At 41.2% G+C, this 22,039-nt stretch overlaps 1 protein-coding gene across 1 annotated transcript in view; it reads left to right on the top strand.

Moving 5' to 3' along the window:
• Positions 1–22,039, top strand: part of srpra (SRP receptor subunit alpha) — a 52,754-nt gene that overhangs the window by 29,798 nt on the left and 917 nt on the right. Inside the window, exons 3-12 of the mRNA XM_020524151.2 lie at positions 3,443–3,606; positions 7,637–7,779; positions 9,494–9,662; positions 10,209–10,365; positions 13,085–13,194; positions 13,321–13,442; positions 13,586–13,672; positions 15,434–15,606; positions 18,161–18,374; positions 20,497–20,660. Coding sequence (XP_020379740.2) covers positions 3,443–3,606; positions 7,637–7,779; positions 9,494–9,662; positions 10,209–10,365; positions 13,085–13,194; positions 13,321–13,442; positions 13,586–13,672; positions 15,434–15,606; positions 18,161–18,374; positions 20,497–20,660 — 1,503 coding nt within the window. The remainder of the gene's footprint in view (positions 1–3,442; positions 3,607–7,636; positions 7,780–9,493; positions 9,663–10,208; positions 10,366–13,084; positions 13,195–13,320; positions 13,443–13,585; positions 13,673–15,433; positions 15,607–18,160; positions 18,375–20,496; positions 20,661–22,039) is intronic.

Genomic DNA, 22,039 nt, shown 5'->3' with positions numbered 1-22,039 from the left:
AGTCTCTTCTAAATCTTTTCCTTCTCACGTTAAACCTATGCCCTCTAGTCTTGGACTCCCCTATCTTGGGAAAGACTTTGATTATTCACTGTATCCATATGCCTCATGATTTTATAAACCTCCATAAGGTCACCTCTCAGCCTCCAATGCTCCAGCCTATTCAGCCTCTCCCTATAACTCAAACCCTCCAACCCTGGCAACATCCTTGTAAATCTTTTCTGACCCTTTCAATGTCACAACAACTTTCCTATCACAGGGAGACCAGAATTGAATGCAGTATTCCAAAAGTAATCTAACCTATATTCTATACTTGTGCGGTAGTTAGTACTGTACTGTATCGGCGCAGCCTCGTGCTCCCACGAGGAGCTCAAACAGTTCATCCCCTTCACTAACACCTTCCACCCCAACCTTAAGTTCACCTGGACCATCTCTGATGCCTCTCTCTCCTTCCTGGACCTCTCTGTCTCCATCTCTGGCATCCACCTGGAAACCGATATCCATTTCAAGCCTACCGACTCCCACAGCTACCTAGAATACACCTCCTCTCACCCACCTTCCTGTAAAAAGGCCATCCCCTATTCCCAATTCCTTCGCCTCCGCCGCATCTGCTCCCGAGATGAGGCATTCCACTCCCGGACATCCCAGATGTCCTCGTTTTTCGAGGACCACAACTTCCCCTCCACAGTGGTCGAAAACACCCTCAACCGTGTCTCTCGCAATTCCCACAACTCATCCCTCACACTCCCTACCTGCAATAACAACCAAAACAGAATCCCCCTCGTCCTCACGTACCACCCATCAACCTCCGAATCCAACGCATCATCCTCCGACACTTCCGCCATCTGCAATCTGACCCCACTACCAAAGACATTTTTCCCTCCCCACCGTTATCTGCTTTCCGGAGGGACCACTCTCTCCATGACTCCCTTGTCTGCTCCATACTCCCCACCAGCCCAGCCACCCCTGGCACTTTTCCCTGCAACCGCAGCAAGTGCTACACCTGCCCCTACACCTCCCCCCTCACCCCCATCCCAGGCCCGAAGAAGACCTTCCACTTCAAACAGATGTTGACCTGCACATCTGCTAATGTGGTATACTGTATCCGCTGTTCCCATTGTGGCCTCCCCTACATCGGGGAAACCAAGCGGAGGCTTGGGGACCACTTTGTGGAACACCTACACTCGGTTCGCAACAAACAACTACACCTCCCAGTCGCGAACCATTTCAGCTACCCCTCCCACTCCTTGGACGACATGTCCATCCTGGGCCTCTTGCATTGCCACAATGATGTCACCCAAAAGCTGCAGGAACAGCATCTCATATTTCGCTTGGGAACCCTGCAGCCCAATGGTATCAATGTGGACTTCACAAGCTTCAAAATCTCCCCTCCCCTGACCGCATCCCAAAACCAGCCCAGCTCGTCCCTGCCTCCCTAACCATTCTTCCCACCTCAAGCCTCACCCCCATCTCCTACCCACTAACCTCATCCCGCCTCCTTGACCTATCCGTCCTCCCTGAACCGACCTATCCCCTCCCTAACTCCCCACCTACATTCACCTTTACTGGCTCCAACCCCGCTTCTTTGACCTGTCTGTCTCCTCTCCACCTATCTTCTCCTTTATCCATCTTCTATCCACCTCCCCCTCTCTCCCTATTTATTTCAGAACCTCCTTCCCCTCCCCCATTTCTGAAGAAGGGTGTCGACCTGAAACGTCAGCTTTCCTGCTCCTCTGATGCTGCTTGACCTGCTGTGTTCATCTAGGTCTACACCTTGTTATGTCAGATTCTCCAGCGTCGGCAGTTCCTACTATTTCTATACTAGTGCAACATGACCTCCCAGCTCCTATACTCAATGCACTGACCAGTAAAGGCAAGCGCACAAACACCGCCTTCACTGTCCTGTCTACCTGCGACTCCACTTTCAAGTATACTTAAGGATTTCTGGGAACTCCTCATAGTGCCAGTATAGTGTTGAGTAGAATCAGAATGTCCACCCTCCATGTGGAAGAAGCACAAATAGCAATGAACTGGGTAATCAGTCAACAGAACATGAACTCAAGTTGCATGCTGACAAATATCCAACATATTCCTGATCTGAAGTGAAGATCAAACAAAAAATGAATGCTGTGTGAGATGCAGCCAATCCTAAAATAGTTGTTTTTTCCAGCTTACTGTATGTAAAATTAACATGAAAATAATAGCACTATGAAATAATGAATACTTGATACAAGTACCTTTTTTATTTTTACTTTAGTGGCTTCACTATCTATAATGGGTGTTGATTTACTTTTTGCTGTGCAGTGCCCATCCACGTAAACAGCAGGAAAAACCAGTGGATTTTTCCCCCATATTTACTGAAATAAATGCCAACATTACAGGATTAAATGGTATCTTAATGAGTCCATTACATTGACTATATTCTGAGTTTTAACATAGAGGAACTGAATTTTATTTAGAAGTCACACAACACCAGGTTATTGTCCAGCAGGTTTATTTGAAATCACAAGCTTTCGTAACACTGCTCCTTCAGGTGAAGTCTAACCTAGTGTTGTGTGGCTTCTGACTTTGTCCACCCCAGTCCAACACCGGCACGTCCACATCATGAATTTCATTTAGGTAGTTAGACTGTAGAAAGTTGCAGCATGGAAGGATTTGGGGGGTTCTCATGCATAAATCACAAAAAACTAGCTTATAAATTCAGATAATAGGGAAGGCAGAAGGAATGTTGGCCTTTATTATGAAAGCAATATGTATAAAAATAGGGAAGTTCTGCTAAACTGTACAAGGCACTTATTAGAAATGCAACTAGAGCACTGAACATTTTTGGTCCCCTTATCTAAGGAAAGATTTACCGCCACTAGAGGCGGTTCAGAGAAGATTCATTCCTAGGTATGGAGAAGTTTTGTTGTGAGATGTTGAGTAGGTTGGGTTTGTAGTCACTGGGATTTACAAGAATGAAAGGCAACCTTAATGAAACATACAAGGTTCTTAGATGGCATGATTGTTTCTCATTGTGGATGGGATTCTGATCAGAAGGCAGAATCTCAACAAGTGGTCCCCTATTTAAGTCAGAGACAAGGAGGAATTTTTTCTGAGGTTAATGAATCTATGGAATTCTTTACTGGAGAGGCTGGCTCCTTGAATATATTCAAGGTTGAGATGGACAGATTTTCAGTTAGTAAACAAATCAAATATTGTGGGAAAAGGCGCGAAAGTGGAGTTGAGGATTATCAGGTAAGCCATGATCTCATTGAATGGTGGAGCAGACTTAATGGGTCAAGTGGTTTACTTCTGCCCCTATATCTTTATGGTCTTAAGATTCTAAATATTCAAAAATGAAATGGAGTTTTTTTTCATTGACTGATTTTAACACGTTATTGTGACTGTCAGAATGAGACTCAGTTCATTTAATGGCTTTTACCCCTTTCTCTCTGCGCTTCAGGTGGGTTACCAAAAAATTCTGACGCTAACGTATATAGACAAGTTTATTGATGATATCCACATGCAATTTCGGGATAAATATAGGAACCAGTTACAGCAGCAAGGGGTGATGGGTCTCCTTAATGGTTCCTTTGACTTTTCGGATGACTTCAGAGGTCTCCTGAGGTAAGAGAATGAAATTTCACCTTTCAGAACTTACTTTTCCGTTAACTTGTTGTACTTTCAAGGCAAGAAATAACACTTAAGACTTGCTTCAGTCTCTTGTGTGATTATTGCAAGGTGTGAGAATACAAAAAGAAAGGTTTTGCTGTATTGATTCCAAAGAGATATGCAGCGATACAATGGAAATATTCACATCTGTGGAGTGGAAAATTGCTGGAGATAAAGAATCCAATTAAGAGGACAGACAAAACAGCTTGAATTCTTCAGCTTTGAAAGTTAAGTATTGAGGAAAGGTTTATAAGGATATGCAGTTTAGGTCGGTTTGCTTGACAATTGATTTGCGATGCAGAGTAATGCTAACAGCATAGGTTCCATTCCTACAACAGCTGAGGTTACCAGGAAGCATTTTCCTCCTCCTCACCTTGCCTGAGGTGTACTGTCAAACTCTAGTGTTAAACCACCACCAGTCATCTCTGTCTGAAACTTGCCCATGTATTGGCTGTTCTATTTATCTTGAACTATTAGGGGGTTACAGTACATTCTATTTACCATCTTCATCCATTACCCCCCTCTCGTGCTGTAGCTTCCCCTCCTCCTCCCCGCTCCCCACCCCATCAGTAGCATAAATAACGTCCTCTCCCAGCTGTTTCCCTTCTAATGAGGGGTATTGGACTCAAAATGTTAACTGTCTACAGATACTGTTGGACCTGTTGCATTTCTCCAACACTTCTTGTTTTTGTTTCAGATTTCCAGCATCCACAGTTATTTGATTGCCAAACATTATAACTAGTACATTTCAGTCAGATTCAAATGAGCAATTAAAATTCCTGCTGCGTTTGTTTCCTATTGTGGTGCACCTCCTTTAGTTATAGAGTTGCAGAAATGATGAGCACATAATGAAACTATGTGGTCTGTTGTACTCATCATGGTTCTCTACAAGCAAAACTAATCACCGTTGTCTCCCTTTTCCCTGTAGCCCTGTGAATGTTTTCCCTTTAAATAATTTTCCAACTTCAAATTCTAACTTTTTGCTGTGTACAAACATTTTGCCTTATGTTGTCTTCACTTTCACAGTTCACCTTAAATTAATATCCTTTGTCCTTCTGAATTAAACAGTTTTCCCTGTTTTTAATATGAAGCCTTAATCACTGTAATAACCTAATGCAAATTACAGATGCTTCTGAAAGGTTTTTAAACAAGTTTTAGCTAGATTGGGATTGGGGAAAAAGAAATTGAATTACCCTCCAGAAAAGATTACAAACTCATACAGCCGTTTGTCCTGACCCCTGTGATTTTGTTCTCGAAGGAGAACAGCCGTAGCACTCTAATCTCTTCGTTTAATTGAAGACCCTCATTATTGGAACCATGATTGTACTGTTTATAATACCTTCACATCCATCCTAAATCGTGGCATTCAAAATTGGATAATGTTCCAGTTAAGGTTCAAGCAGTGTAACTATAAAAGTTCACTATTAACTTTCTTGCTTTTGCACTCTGTCTCTACTTAAGAGTGCTTTTTTCACCTGCCCTTCCGACTTCAAAAATTTGTGCACGTGCCCACAGGTCTACTCCAGCAGCTCTTTTAAAAACATTCTCTTTGTACTTCCTACCAAAGTATATTTAATTGGCACTTCTCTGCATTAAACTTAATCTATCACTTGTCCACCCATTTCATCAGTGTGTGTGTCCAGTTGAAGTTGATCCTTACCCTCTTTGCAGCTCATAATATGAACAAGAGTAGGCCATTCAATACATTATGATGAATGATTAAACTTCAATGTCTTTTGCCCATCCCATAACCCTGTCTGCCTTTGGTCATCAGTAATTTATTAATCTTTAGCTTAAAGTGAAAGTTTGACCTTTACAGCCTTCTGTGGTACAGAATTCCAAAGGTTCACAACCTGAGTAAAACAATTTCTCCTCATCACAGTCGTAAGTGGCATATCTCTTGTTTGGGGAATGAAGGGAAACATCGTGCCTGCATCTATCCTGCCTATCTCTTTAAGTATTTTGTCGGTTTCAATAGATCGCCCCTCATTCTTCAAAACTAGGATGGAGATGTCAGATACTAAGGGCATAGGCTCAAAATGAGGGGTGGGTAAGTTTAAAGGAGACGTGCAAGACAAGTGTTTTTAACACAGAGGTTGGTTGATGCCTAGAACACACTGCCGGGGGGGGTGATGTGGTGGAAGCATATACAGTAGCAACATTTGAGACCTTTAGACAGTCACATGAACTGGCAGGAAATACAGGGATACAGACCATGTGCAGGCAGATGGGATTAGTTTAGAATGGCATCGTGGTCAGCGCAGACATGGTGGGCCAAAGGACCGGATCCTGTGCAGTACTTTTCTGTTGTGTTCTAGAGAATACCTGCCTAGTTTGCCCAGTCTGCCTTTGTAGAGCATTCTGGGAACAAATCTGGTGAGCTTTCGTTGCGCTCCCTCAGTGGCATTAATATCCTTCCTGACATGGAGACCAAACTGCACACCAGATGTGGTCTAGTCAAGCTCCTGAACAATTGAAGGAAGACTTCACTACTCCTGTTCTTGAAACCTCTTACAATGAAGGCCAGCATTAGCCTTCCTGATAGCTTTCTGCATCTGGGCATGTTAGCCTTCAGTAACTTATCAACAAAGACATCTGAGGGTTTTTGTACATCTGCACTTGCCAACCTCATACCATTTAAGAAATACTCTGAACATATGTTTCTCTTAGCAAAGTGGCCAACCACACATCTTTTTTTTTTGCCAGTTCTTTTCCATTCACTAAGCCTGTCCAAAACCCCTGTTTCACAATATACCCCATTTAGCTTTGTTTTATCTGTAAGATTATTATTATTGTACAAGTTGAAGCTTTTCACTGTACTTTACCATATTGTTTAGTGTAGAGCGCAAGTGACAATAAATCATCATTCACGAATTCATCTTTAAATTTGCAAATCTTGCATTTGATCCCCATCTCCAAATCATTGATATATATTGTGAAAAGCTGGAATTCAAGCATTGATCATTATTGTACCCCATTACCCACAGCTTGCCACTGTGAGAATGGCCAATTTATTCCTTCTGTTTTCTGTCAGTTAGCCAATTGTTAATCCATGCCATTATGTTACCTCCTGTCCCAAATGCTTTAATTTTTCTGACCAGCTTCCTGTAGGGGACTTTATCAAAAGCCTTCTAAAAATCTAAGCATGTCCATCAGCTCTCCTTTATGAATTTTATAAGTAATATCTTCCAAATCCCAAAGTTTGTCAAACATGACTTCCCAATATTTCTAAGTTTTGTATTATCCACATATGAAATTCTGCCCTGGGCACCCAAGTTTGGGCCATTAATATAGTTGAAGAAAAGTAGCGGTCCTGATACTGACCCTGGGTATCCCCCACTGGATACCATCGAAATGTCCTGCTACCCCAATTATTTATCTCTGCTCCAATTCCTGTCAGTCAACCAGTTTCATATTCTTGCTTCTACTGCCCATTTTGTTCCATGCTGATAAACCTGTTATGTGACACTTTATGAAATGTCTTTTGAATGTCCACGTGCACTGCATCAACTGTTTCATTTTGCTCTCAATAATTTTTCATCATTTTGGGAGCTTTGGCTTTGTTTGCCCCACCTTTATCCTCCTATGGAAATAGATTTTGACAGCAGCTGAACTATGTCTTTTAAAGGGAGACCGTTTTCCATTATAGGTTTGCCAGTAATCTCTGATTACATTTAACCAACCCCTGTTCTCAAGCAAATATACAAATTATAGATGAAGGGAGCATCATACTTCACTGTGAATCCCCCTTACAGTAGAATAACTAGCTCGCTTTCCATTATCTAGACTTTTCTTTTGGGATCAGATATCTGGCTACATCCCATAGAGCTACCAGAGAGGGGAGTCAAAAGAAATTTATTTCTCTCAGAATGGAGAATAGAAATCTTATGACAACATTGCGATTTTATTTTAAATGCTTTCTTTTGTCCATTTGTGACTGGATAATTCTGCTCTTAATCCATTCTATTTTGTTGATGTTCTTCAGGGCTGCTGAGGAATGCACCAAAGGAAAAGCACCTTCTGTCATGAAGACATTTGAACAATCTGATAAATCAAAGAAAACTGTGAAATCTATGATAGAAGTCCGTAGAGAAAAGGGGAAGGAGAACAAGAAAAACAAGAAAGATGGTATGTAATGGTGTATTGCAGAGAAAGTGGCTCAGATTGTTTATCGTGCTGTAGTGAAAGAAACAGCTGTGATGAACAGGGTGAAAACTGAAAGAACTGCAGATGCTGTAAATCAGGAACAAAAACAAAGTTGCTGGAAAGCTCAGCAGGTCTGGCAGTATCTGTGAAGGAGAAAACAAGAGTTAATGTTTCGTGTCCGATGACCCTTCCTCAGAGCTGAGAAAGGGTCACCGGACCCGAAACATTAACTCTGTTTTTTCCTTCACAGATGCTGCCAGACGTGATTAACAGGATGCTGAGTAAAGAAGATAGCGAATCATCAGACAGCACCATCCTTACTGGAAGGTAAATTTTATTTCAGGAGGCAGGAATCTAATTGTCAGAGAATGTTCATTACTGTAACTCTCTTGCTTCCTATGTTTGTACTTCAGCTTTGGAGTTGCTGGTTGGATCAGATTTATTCTGTGGAGCACCTGATGAGGCAGGAACGAAGTTCCTGTCTAATGACAGGAGCCATTGCTGCTTATCCTGTGTCTTGAGAGAAGTCTGTGCAGATGAGTGTTCTCAAATTGGCAGCAGGAGGCAACTACACTTGCCTGTATACAGATATTTGTCATGCTTGAGCAATGTACTATCCAGTTTAATGTAGCACCTAAATGTACCACTGTGATGTGTCACAAGGTTTATAACTGGAGGTCATCTTGGCAAAAAACCCTTCTGAGCAGGAGGGGGGAGTCATTTCTATAACTGTCCTGGTGTATCTTGGTGGTAAGAATGTGTTAATCTGCCATGTTGGTGGAGGTGGTTGTTGCAAGTGCGGAAAAATAAACTTCTCAGTTTTGCTGAAACCAATTGTGAAGACACTTTCTAATGAAAAGACTGTTGTAAATAAATTTATGGTTAACAGAATTAGAAAAAGAAGGTGGAAGAAGTCAAAATTAATTACTTGTTAATCTTTAGACCGTTTAACCGCTAGAGTCCACTTATTTTTAAGCTTGTTACTACTTAAGTTTGGGATTCTGGAGTTAATGATCAATTGTGAACTGGTGACATTCTCTTCCTCACTATTGCTGATCATGAGAATGATCCAGTGATGTGTCAATCCCTGCAATTCATTTTGATGAAGACGTCCAAGAATATTGATTAATACAATGTTCCTGACCCTATCCCCCTCCTGTAGCTCCTGGTTTTTGGGGGTGTGATATCTAGGACACATCTACTTCATCCAGTTAATTGGCCACTGCTAATTTCTGATTCACAGTAACATTAGGGTGTCATTGGTGTTGGTGGGTAGTTGAATTGTGAAGACATGGCCAGCTGTGCTTCTGTTTTTACCTAATTCCTGATGCGTGCAGTTTTCGGTGATCGCTGAATAAAAATGACCAGGCAGGAAAAGTTTAAAATGTTTCATGTGGTTTGTTCTCCTCTCTAGGATGGGGTAGTGGTGCTAGCTAACATAGTAATAAAACTTGCACCATGGTGTACTTTTTTCACTGTCTTGCTTCAGTGATTCACTTATTTTCTTTTCCTTTCTTGCGGTGAAAACATCACAGACTTGATCGGTTATTATATGATTTCTCTATATGTAGAGGAGCTGTTCAGAAAGTTTATTTTACTTTTTTTCTGTACTTTGATTACTTTTTTCTAATTTTATTTCCCTCATTTTTTTCTCCTCTATTTACTACTTCTCTTTTCCTTCATCTTTCGTATCCAGCACCTGTACAAGATGCACCAGAAAAGAAAACTGAGGTTCAGTTAAAGGCTTCTGTGACTGTGGCTGCAGGAGATGCCAACCAAAACGGTTTGACTCAGGAAGAAATCATCCAGAGGAATAGGGAGGAATTTTTCCGTAAAAGACTGGGGAAAGAGAAAAAAGAAAGCAGGTGAGAAGGCGCCTTATTTCTAAGGGAGTGTATCTTTGAATCAACTAGCTGGTTGTATTTGCTCTGTTTGCCTGGTGGGTAATGCTATAATAATAAAACCTGCTGTTCTTGCTAATTCGAAGAGACACTGGTGGCTGATTTCAAGATAGTTTAGACTTTCTTTGCTACACTTTGTTAATGCATGTATGTTGTAAAACAACTCTTGCATGTACATGTAACACACTTCACAACACTTTAGTGAATTTAATTTGACAGTGCTGAACAAGGACTTGTATACTTTGCTTGACACATCTGATTTGCAGAATGCATGATTATCCGGTAATTAATCTTAACAGTTACTTTAGGAACTTGCATTACTTTGCCAAACATTGGAATATCATCATACCATGCAATTGCTTTCTAATCTATTGATCTATGCCTTCCAGCAATTCATTTCTCAACATAAGTTCATGAGGTGGTGGTGCATAGAGACTGGCTGTACTAATGTGTGTCTCTTTCTCTTTCTCTCTTTCTCTCTTTCTCTCTCTTTCCCCCCATGAACTGCAGCAGCAAGTCCCCTAAGCCAACAAAGCAGAAAACCCGTCGTGTCTGGCCTTTGGATTCCAACAAAGCTAATGCCAAAGATCTTGACTACAGCGAGAAACTTATCAATGGTCAATCCAGCACCTACGCCAATAACGGAGATGACACCAGTGCAGATATGGTATGTTTACTCATTACAGACTGTATTAATCTTCTAACATTGATCATTAGCCTCTAATCGGAGTATTACTTAGTCTTGTTATTTTATTTCCTCAAGTAAATTTTGCCCAATTGCAAATGGGAAGAAAAAGGCTCAAAAACTTGGGTGTATTTTCAAAGTTAGTGAATATCATGAGATTGGTATGGTGTAATTTTATACTAATTTAAAATGGGTACAAAACACAAGATGTTAATAGCATATATTATGCAAAGAAGACTGGGGAAAGTAGAAAGGAGAGATGCGACAAAATGTAAGAGCACAGTAACAAACTTGTAGAAGGGCAAGTCATTAGTGAAAGATTTAAAAAACAGAAGTCTTGTTATATTTATATAGAATTATGCTTTGACCTCACTTGGAGTTGTGCAGCATAGTTGTCTCCATTTTATGAAAAGATAGAGGCACTGGAACAAGGTGCAAAAAAGATTCACAAAGATAATACCAAACTAAGATGATATCCCTATTAAGAACAAAAAAACATGCAGGCTTTTTTCTACAGAACGGAGAAGCCTGAATGACAATCTAATAAATTGGAAAAGGTTTGATGTGGTAGATGTGGAGATTCTCAGTGAGACCTGAATAAGGGCCATAAATACAGCGCAAACCCAATAAATTCAACAGGGTTTTCAGAAGAAACTTCACTAGAAAGTGATTATAATTTGGAACCTGCTACTACAGGAAGAAGTGCAGGTAAATAGCATAGGCACGTTCTAGTGGAAGCTAGATAAACCTGAACGAGAAAGCAAAGTTATGCGGGTGGAATTAGCTGAGGTAGGTGATTTTCTTTTTGCAAAGGCCCTTGCATGTTTATGTGGGTGGTATGATGTCTTGACTTAAATATATAACTGCAAGTTCTTTATTCTTCCGTGAGCCTTCGGGTATTTTTTCAGCTTTGTATCTTTGCCTCTTCATTCTACGTTTGACCTGACCTGAAGCTGAGACCGCAGAGATGTCATTAATTGTCAGGCTTTTACCAATACCAGGATAGTCAACTACAAAATATTAACAAGGCCTCGCTTGTCCTTCCAATTTCAGTTCCTCTCCCACATGCAATTAGTTTGGACAGTCCCTGGACATGCTGGCTGATCTCTTAGTGTATCTTAAAAACATAGGAATTATTCAATAAAGTCAGGTTTTTGTTTAAAAATGTTATTTGAGATGTAGATTACTGTGTAAAACAAAAATTACCTATGGACAAAGCACCTGGACTTAATTTTAGAAAACGTAGAAACATAAACACAGAAAATAGATGCTGGAGTAGGCCATTCAACCCTTTGAGCCTGTACCACCATTCAATGTGATCGTGGCTGATCATGCAATTTCAGTGTCCTATTCCTGCATTCCCGCTTTCGCTCCATACCCTTTGATCCCATTAGCTGCAAGAGCCACGCCCAGTTCCCTCTTGAATATATCTAATGAACTGGCCCCAACAGCTTCCTGTGCGAGAGAATTCCACAGGTTCACAACTTGGAGTGAAGAAATTCTTCCTCATCTCCGTCCTGCATGGCTTACCTCCTTTTCTCACACTGTGACCCTGAGTTCTGGACTTCCCCAACATCGGGAACATTCTTTCCGCATCTAGCCTGTCCATTCCCATCAGGATTTTATATGTTTCTATGTGATCCTCCCTCATTATTTTAAATTCCAGCAAGTACAAGCCTAGTTGATCCAGTCCTTCCGCATATGTCGGTCCTGCCATCCTGGGAATCAGATGGAAAGGATTCTAGGGATTTAGTTTGGTGTGTAAAGTTAAGGTTTTTAGAGGGATTTTGTACAGTAATTTTCATCCACATAGATCTCAGTAACCTCTTTTTGAAATGTGAAATTTGTTTTGACAGTTTGGACAATGTTAAGGAAGTGGTTGCACTATTCAGAAAAGAGACTTTCCTCTGGTTTGCTGCCCAACATTCACTGTCTCAACCAATGCCACCAAATATGAATGAACAGGTGGTTAATTATTTTTATTGGAGATGACATCTTGCTTTGTTGAAAATAGCTGCTCTTTTCTTCCATGTATGATAAATATGCATTGCAAAATAATTTATTATGCATTAGGGTATTGAGTTCATTCTGTATCAAGGTATGTTTAATGCACCTATTTCTTTCCTGGTCCCATAAATTTCCAAATTATGATTTACTGAAAGAATTGAGTAAAAGTCAAAGTAGTGATGAGAGAGAGCACTATAAGTGACTGTCTTTCTCTGTATGCTTTCAGAAATTAAGTGTGAGATGAGTAGAGAATTCCAGGAAGAGAGGGAGATCACAGAATCCCTACAGTATGGAAACAGGCTATTCGGCCCAACAAGTCCACACCACCCCTCGGAAGAGCATCCCACCCTGACTCATTCCCCTATACCTACATTTCCCCATGTCTAACCCACCTAACCTAAACATCCCTGGACACTACACGCAATTTAGCATAGCCAATCCACCTAGCCTGCATATCTTTGGACTGTGGGAGGAAACCAGAGCACCTGGACCGAACCCAAGCAGACACGGGGAGTATGTGCAAACTCCACACAGACAGTCACCCGAGGGTGGAATTGAACCCGGGTCCCTGGCGCTGTGAGGCAGCAGTGCTAATCACTGAGCCACCGTGCCACCCAATGATGATTTATTATTCTGTGAAGACAATTTTTTAAGAGTTCATTTACAAATTGCTTTTCCTCACACAATATTACAGAATTTATGGCGTGGATCAATGGCAGGTGATTTGAAAGCTGTAGATTATGAGAGCTGTGAAGAGGAAGAAGAAGATGATGAAGTAGTAGTTCAAGAAATTTCTACCACCAGGTATGTATGTCCAAATTGAACCAGAACAATCTCCTTCAGGTGAGCATTCAACTACCTCTCCAATATGAAGAAACTATTCATAAAATTGTTAAAATAGAATGATCTAACAGTTCACTTTTTGATCAGTGTGAAGAAGAAAGGTGGATTTGGTGGCATGTTTGGAATGCTAAAGGGCCTGGTTGGATCTAAAAGTCTTACCCCGCAAGACATGGAACCCGTCCTTGAAAAAATGAAAGATCACTTGATTGGTATGTTGTAGCTATTTCCTCTGTAATGCTAAATAATGCTGTGAAATGTATTGCTGATATGTGGTTGTATGCCACAACTAATCTGACTGGCCTAAGGCACTATCCTTGACTCACTTTTTTTTCCCTTTTTTATTTTGCTCCAGCTAAAAATGTTGCTGCAGATATCACAGTCCAGCTGTGTGAATCAGTGGCCAAAAAGCTGGAGGGAAAAGTCATGGGAACCTTCAGCAGTAAGTTGAATTAATGTAATGATCCTGAGTGTCTATCCAGCTGTCACCTTTTGACATGATCCATGTTTACATTAGGGTTCATGGGTTTAACCTTAGGATTTGAGTGGGAATTCAGTTCACCTTTTTCACTGAGCATTTCCAGCTGATAATGTGAACCTTTGCCAACTTGTTAAGTTCAGGTCCCCAAGTTTAGGAAGCTTGTGGTTTGTAGGAGTGATTCTTTAGTTTCATATTTCCATCATTATATGGTCCTTGTTTATCACTGAATATCTTGCAAAATTGTCTTTAGATTAAGTAGTTTTGTAGCATTCATGGATTCATTCTCGCTTTCCAAAATTTACCTGCTGTGAAAGTAATGGTACATTCAGCCTAATTGAAATGAAATCTCCAGCCTATGGCCAGCCTTCTTCGAGAAATTTGTCATTGTAAGGGCACTTTCCTAATGGATACTGCCATCTGTGAATGGGCCTCCCTTTTGTCGCTTACGCTGGTTTCACTGAACCATCACAGATATCCTGAGAGAAGACTCTGATGTTCGTGTGATTGCAGTCACTTCAGAGATACATCAGGAACATTTGGCTTAAGTTAACTGCAAGGATAAAATGAGAAGAATTGGAACTGCTACAGAAGTTGAGCAAATTTTGTAATTTTAACACACCTTTTCATAATCAATGCTAGTATAGTATAAGCCAGTAAATTAATTTATTCCAATTAACCGGCACCTCTTATTAGCTGTGGTTTTAACTCGTATAATTGTGCCCTGATCCTGTGTCACTGGACTATTTTTCTGAAATCCCTGAGATTTAGCAGAGTTTTGTCTGCCTCTGGATGGCAGCTTCTACCTGTGGATGTGCTCATCTTGTTTACTGGTAGGTATTATGTGTACAGCGAGGTAACGTCACCGTTTAGTACAGTAGCTATATTTTTTTGAGAAAAAGGATGAATCACAAAAGAAAGATTCAGCTCTTTTAAAAGTATAGGATCTACAGAATAATGAGCTGATCTTGCCATTTGTAGTAGGATTGGGAGGAAATAGCTAAGTACAGTTTCTGCTCCTGAAAGATTAGTAATTTCTGCTGGAACTTGTTTGTGAATAGACAATAATTGAAGTATGGATAGGGTGCAGCTGTGTGGGCCCATTAGCAAGAAGGATATCAGATAGGCTGGGTGTAGTTGTGCACGGCTGCTAGTGTACCTGGTACCCATGTAGTATATGGAAAGAGGATCCCAAATGTAATATCTTATAAATCTGCATTTGCGGCCACCACCACCACTAGGTAGAGCATTCATGTATAAAATTGGAACATTCCTTCTGGTTTGATATACAAATAAAAACGATACCTGTCACAATTAAAGGGAATCCATCTAAAGGGATTATTGCTCATTTCCAATAACATATGGAAATAAAAAAATCTGTTCGGTATCAGCAGTGGTTGTTGTTTTTAAAAATGTTGGCGTCAGAAATGCAGCCTCATCAAACTTCAGGAACAAAACACAATGTATGCCTGACCATGTTCTTAAAGAACTCGTCATCTTAAAGAACTTTGCCTGTTTGCACCACTTGTTGTAGCAACAAGGTTGCAGGTGCTTTCACACACTCTCAGCTGGATCACAGTGGTTATTTTTAATGGCGGCACCCCTTCTAGGTTTTGGTTATGTCCACTTCATTTACTTAAATAATTTTTTTGATTTGCACCATCCCCAAAATCCCATTACTTACTAACTATCTAATTAAGCGTACTTTTCTCTGTTCACTGGCAGCGGTGACCTCGACAGTGAAGCAGGCCTTGCAGGATTCCCTTGTTCAGATCCTGCAACCAAAGAGACGTGTCGATATCTTGCGTGATATTATAGAAGCTCAAAAACAGAGGCGTCCCTTCGTTGTTACTTTTTGCGGTGTGAATGGAGTTGGAAAGTCTACCAACCTCGCCAAGGTCAGGCATGAGAAACCTCATATACACAATGATAAAGTTTGATTAACCTTAAATACTAGAGTAGCAACAACTATTTGTCTCCAAGCCCCGACCTGACTCCTATGCCATTTCATTTTCGAAGTTTCAAGGACAACCAGTGCTTTGAGTACTTGTGTTTGTCTCCAGCTTTCAGAACTGGCATCTTTCTCCTTTCTCACTGACTCAGCTATTCAGCCCAGGACTGCACTTCTTTTTAAAGACATTTTTTATTCACTCATAAGATGCAGGTATCAACAGCTGGGCCAGCATTTATTGCCTATCCCTAGTTGCCCTTGAAGATGATGGTGAGCTGCTTTCTTGAATTACTGCCGTCCACATGTTGGACATAGTCTCATAGCGCTGTTAGGGAAGGGATTCCAGTGAAGGAAATATTGCCATTCCAAGTCAGATGATGAGTGGCTTGGAGGCGAACTTGTAGATGGTAGTGTTTCCATATATCTACTGCTCTTGTACTTGTAGATGGAAGTGGTCTTGCGTTTGGAATGTGCTGTCAAAAGATCTTTGGTGAATTTCTGCAGTACATCTTGTAGAAAGCAGCATTGTGTAATGAGCATCAGTGGTGGAGTAACTGAATGTTTGTGGATGTGGTGCCGATTGGGTGGACTGCTTTGCCCTGATGGGGTGACCTCTAACACTCGTTTCATCTCCAACATTTTCCTTCACCTCTAACATCAAACATCTGTGCACTGCTTCAGTCCAACTGATACTGAAAATCTCATCTGTTCTTTTATCATCTTTAGACTCAATCTTCTGCCCAGTGTCTTTTCCTCTGGCCTTAGCTAGACGTAGGCTAAGTGAATGAACAACAAAATAGCAAATGTAATGTGCAGAACGCTGATATTTTTCACTTAGTAAAAGTAGGAAGGTCAAATATTTTTAAAGGACTTGAAACTTGTAAATGTTCATGTTCATAGGACATGGTCTGCCCAAACAAAGAAGGCTGAAAGTGGGCATGCAGATACACCAAACAATTAGGAAAACAAATTAGATGTTGGCCTTATTGCAAGAGAACTGGAGTACAGGAATAAATTAGTCTTAGTGCAGTTGGACCGGACTTTTGTGTGACTACATTTGGAGCACTGCACTTTTTATCACCATATTTAAGGAAGAATATACTTGCAGCAAAGGTTCACTGGATTGATTCCTAGGATGAGGAGGTTACCACAGGTAGGAGGCTGACTAAATTTGGCCCATACTATCTGGCCCATACATGCAAGATTCTGAGGAAGCTAGACTGGTTGTTTCCCGTGGCTGAGGAATCTAGAACATAGGGCTCAGTCTAAGGAAAAGGGGGCAATTATTTAGGGCTCAGCTGAGGAGAAATTTCTTCAAATTGTGAATTTTCAGAATTCTCTGTCTCAGGCAATTGCAATTGAGAATTATTGAATATCTTTACAGCTGAGATGGACAGATTTGTTTTGGCCAGTTAGGAAGTCAAGGAATATGGGAAATGGGCAAGAAAATGAAGTTGAGGTGATTGACTATTGCATACTGGCTGGCAGAGTAGGTTTGGGGCTAACTTTCCTAGGTCTTTTGTATGTTCCTAATTCCCTCTGCCTGTCCATCCTCCTGCTTTTCCTTCAAGTGTCAGTTCAAGCACACAGTCACTCTTCCTCCTTTCGTCATGTCTTTTTATTTTGTTCTACCTCTGGAGCACCAAAAGACATGTTTTCTTTAAGGCTAGTGTCTAAGTACAAGTTTAGCAACACTGCCCCATGGGTTAGAATATTCTGGACAGAGTACGGACCTTTTCCTACTTTCTGCAGTCTCCACTTTGCACAACCTATTGTGAAACAGCTGACTTCTGTTTTCCATCCCCACCTCTAACAAAATTTTGGATTACAATATTCCAGTTTCCAGGAGTTCTGGCACATGTAGAAATGAATCAGTTTCTTCCATCAAGTAATGAAAGGGGCTTCAATTGAAGTGAAGTGCCAAGGAGATTATCTCCAGTGAGCAGTTTTATTTGTTTCAGGCTCTCTGTGGGCACGTGCAGAAGGGCACTAGTCACAGATAAAGGAGAGAAATAGCATTACACATTGGACACCCAGTAGAGGTGGCTGAATTAATGAGGTCCCATCAGGGTGTGAGGTATATAGACGGCTGGGCTGAGAAAAGCCCTGTTCAGGTAGAGTGGTTAGGCAGCCGAAAACAAAAGCTTCTCCCTGTAGGGGACACAGCTGGGTGTCAATGGAGGCAGATTCTTGTGAAAGGTCAAATTCCAACGATTTTATCTTGTTGAGAATGAGAGGAAAAGACCAACTCTTGGGGACATGGAGAGGTTCAGAAGGCATGTTTGCCTTTGCTGGACTTGGAGTGATAATTACTATCATAAGAAAATCCTCCAACTCCCTGTATTCAATAATGTAAATTTCAGGAGATAAGCAGAGAAATTTCAAATGCTGAAAATCTGAGGGGAAAAAAGTCAGATCTAGGTGAGAAGGATCTTGCTGATTGTGAGACCAGTTTCACCTAAACTAATAGGAAATTAAACTCTGCTCTTTGCTTCCTGTAGATAGCCTTCTGGCTGATGGAGAATGGGTTTCGGGTTCTCATTGCTGCTTGTGACACTTTCCGAGCTGGAGCTGTAGAACAGCTTCGCACCCACACTCGCCGTCTAAGTACCCTGCACCCACCTGAGGAACACAATGGCCAGTGCATGGTCCAGCTGTTTGAAAGAGGATATGGGAAGGATGCTGCTGGTATTGCAATGGAGGCCATTGCTTTTGGTAATTTTTAGAAAATTTATATGTTAAGCCTTTTAAAAGTATTTCATTGTCTCTTTCTGGAGAATGCAATTTGATCTTAAATATTTCTTTCTTTTCTGATTTAGTGAGTTATTTTCTGACTTTTTTTGTTTTAAACTCTGGCCTCTCTGACTGAGGGTGCATAAACTGCAGAGTATATATACTGAAGCACAGCTGGAACTGAGATCGTTTGGAGGAAATTTTCAGACTCTTGATGCCTTTTTGTAGTTTCTACAAGTGTAGGGAATGCAGCAGATTGAAAACCAAGGGGGTTTTTTTTTCTGTATATTTGCCAGATACCTGCGAGAATAAATTGGAAGCGTTGCAGAAATGACTTAGTTATGTATTCCATCTGGGAGTAGCTGTTAATTTTTTTTTCCTTCAATTCATTCACAGGATGAGGGCGTTGCTGGCTAGGCAGCATTTATTGCCCATCCCTAATTACCCAGAGGGCTGTTAAGAGTCAACCACATTCCTGTGGGTCTGGAGTCACATGTAGGCCAGACCAGGTAAGGATGACAGTTTCCGTCCCTAAAGGACATTAGTGAACCAGACGGGTTTTTCCGACAATCAACAATGGATTCGTGGTCATCTCTAGATTTTTAATTCCAGATATTTATTGAATTTAAATTCCACCATCTGCCATGGCGGGATTCGAACCCAGGTCCCCAGAATGTTATCTGGGTCTCTGGATTAACAGTCCACTGATAATACCACTAGGCCATCGCCTCCCCTTATTATTAACAAAACACCTAGAAACTAGGTCCCTAAGCATCTTCGATACAGCATTTATAAGGCACAAGTCAAAAATGCAATGGAAAATTCTCCACTGCTGTCCTGCTGAACTTACGAAAGCGTGAGGGAGGCGATGGCGTAATGGCATTGTTGCCAGACTATTAATCCAGAGGTCCAGGTAATGTTCTGGGTACCTGAGTTCAAATCTTGCCATGGCCGATGGTGGAATTTAGTTTCAATAAAAATCTGGAATTGAGAGTCCCGTGATGGCCATGAAACTGTTATTGATTGTTGGAAAAAGCCATCTGGTTCACTGATATCCCTTGTGGAAGGAAACTGCTTAACTTGATCTGATTTGGCCTATATGTGACTCCAGAGCCACAACAATGTGTTTCATAATAACTGCCCTGTGAGCAATTAGGGATGGGCAATAAATGCTGGCCTAGCTAGTGCCATCCACATCCTGGAAATGAATAAAATACTTCCCCAAGTGAGCAATAACACTCCAGGAGCTTAATACCTTTGATTTGTATCCTATCTATCCCCTCGAACATTCACTCCATCCACCAGCAATGAACAGTTGCAGCAGCGTTTGGCATCTACAAAACCAAAAGTATGACTGTTGCCACCCTGAGGAACAGGGCAACAGATAGCGCCAGGGACTTAGGTTCAATTCCACCCTGGGGCGACTGTGTGGAGTTTACACATTCTCCCCATATCTGTGCGAGTTTCCTCTCGGTGCTCCAGTTTCCTTCCACAGTCTAAATATGTGCAGGTTCGGTGAATTGGCCATGCTAAATTGTCCATAGTGTCCAGGAATGTGCAGGCGAGGTGGATTAGCCATGGTGAATATGGGGTTTCAGGGATAGGGAGAGGAGGGCAGGGTGGTGGATCTAGGTGGGTTACTCTTCAGAGGGTCGGTCTGGACTCGATGGGCCAAATGGCATGCTTTCACATTGTAATGATCCAGTGATCTTCTGTGATCTATGATATTGAGATCAATTAAGTTTGGAGACCCACGCATCACGTGAATTAATTGGCTTCATTTTGGTAACTAATGAGGCTCCCCCAGGCTCAGGGTACAGTTTGGTTGCAGAATCAGAATTGTGCTTAAAGCAGCAAGTAGCTTCTTATCTGATTTCCCTCACTGAAATGAGTCTGACTGGATTGCTGATTCTCACATTGGTATTTAGGATAGTCCTCACGATAAAGAATTGCCTTTTCAGATTTGAAAATAATACACCCGCTGCTTGAGTCAGCTGTGGTGATGTTTGCTAAGAGGTGGGCCAAGGTAACTTGCGCTTGATTCGATTTAAACTTCTGGTGCCTAGTTTTGAATATCAAATTTAAGTGTACATTTCTTCCACAGCTCGAAATCAGAGCTTTGATGTGGTGCTGGTGGACACTGCAGGCCGAATGCAGGACAACACCCCTTTGATGACTGCACTTGCCAAACTCATTGCCATTAATGTGCCGGATCTGGTGCTTTTTGTTGGTGAAGCATTGGTGGGGAATGAGGCAGTAGATCAATTGGTGAGTATCAGCTGCTGCTTGTTACCTAGTAGTTCCATCTGTGTACCACATGACAGGAATTACTTAACTCCTTTAGTCTCCAGTGTGGGAATTTGACAACAGGAGCAAACAGCTTGTGTCCCATTCTGATTCAGCCACCCAACAAGAGACATCGATAGCTCTGCCCTCCCTGACTTTCAACAATTTTTGAAATTATACCTTTATTTGCCTCTCTTGTTGTCTTGACGTGACTTGAGTGTTACCCTTTTGAATATATATATCTCACCATAGGGAATTCATGGTTTTAACTAAACAATCGAAACAGATGGAGTAAAGTTGCAACATGGATACAAATTGGCTGAGTGATAGGAAACAGAGTGATAGTTAGTGGCTATTTCTGGGGCTGTAGAAAGTTGTGTTTTGGAGTTCCTCAGGAGTCAGTATTGGGACCCTTGTTTTTCCTGGTTTATATGAATGAACTAGATCTTGGGAGTTCCAAGGGACGATTTCAAAGTGTGGACAATGCAAAACTTGGCAATGTTGTAAATTGTGAGAAGGACAGTGTAGAATTTCAGACATTGACGAGGTGGAGTGGGCAGATAGGTGGCAGATTAATTTCGAGTATTTGAGATGATATGTTTCAGTACAAAGAACCTAGAGAGTATAAAGGGTACCACTGTAAAGGGTGTGTAGGAGCAAAGAAATCTGGTGTGACAAAACATGTACTGTGATGATACTGTGGCTTTAAGATGTGAATTTTGTCCTTTTTTTGTATGAAGAGAAGTTGAGCCGGAGGTGCTCAGTGGTCTACTTCAAGCCAGTAAACAGCTTGCGAAGCCTTTGGGATTTTTAAAGAAGCAGCCTGAATGGTGTGGTCAAGCTCCCACAGAGCCAGGATTTTAGTTTAGTCTTCAGCAGTTGCTACAGTCTTGAAACTGGATTGGAAGTTATTATTTCTCTCTCTGTTACAGCTAAAAGCTGGGGATTTTTTCCTGCTGCTAAAATTGCAAGTGATACAATCTATTTTGCTGAATTTGCCTTTGCCAAGGGTATGTTTATGGGATATACCTCTGTTGGAACAGTTACTGCTTTGTAGTTAAATAATCTATTATTCTGTTAAGTTTTCTAGTATTCCAATTCTTCTTTCATTTGTTTTATTTTAACTAGAATGTATGAATAAAATGTGTTTTGCTTCAAGCCGGGTAGTTTGACCAATCGAATTGCATCTGAAATGCAGCGCCTGGCACTTGCCTTCAAAATAAGAAAAATATAGGGTCCAGGCCATCTCTTTAACATGTTTTGAGGAGGTTTGATCTGTTCCATAACAGCATATAGGACATTCACTAAAGCTGGTAGGCCAGGTGGAGAGAGTGTTCAGTAAGTAAATCATGCTGTGTCTT

Source organism: Rhincodon typus, chromosome 32 (assembly GCF_021869965.1).
Source record: "Rhincodon typus isolate 14 chromosome 32, sRhiTyp1.1, whole genome shotgun sequence".
NCBI classification, from domain to species: Eukaryota; Metazoa; Chordata; class Chondrichthyes; order Orectolobiformes; family Rhincodontidae; genus Rhincodon; species Rhincodon typus.
Note: the sequence above shows the minus strand (reverse complement) of the source record. Positions and strands in the feature narration are given on the sequence as shown.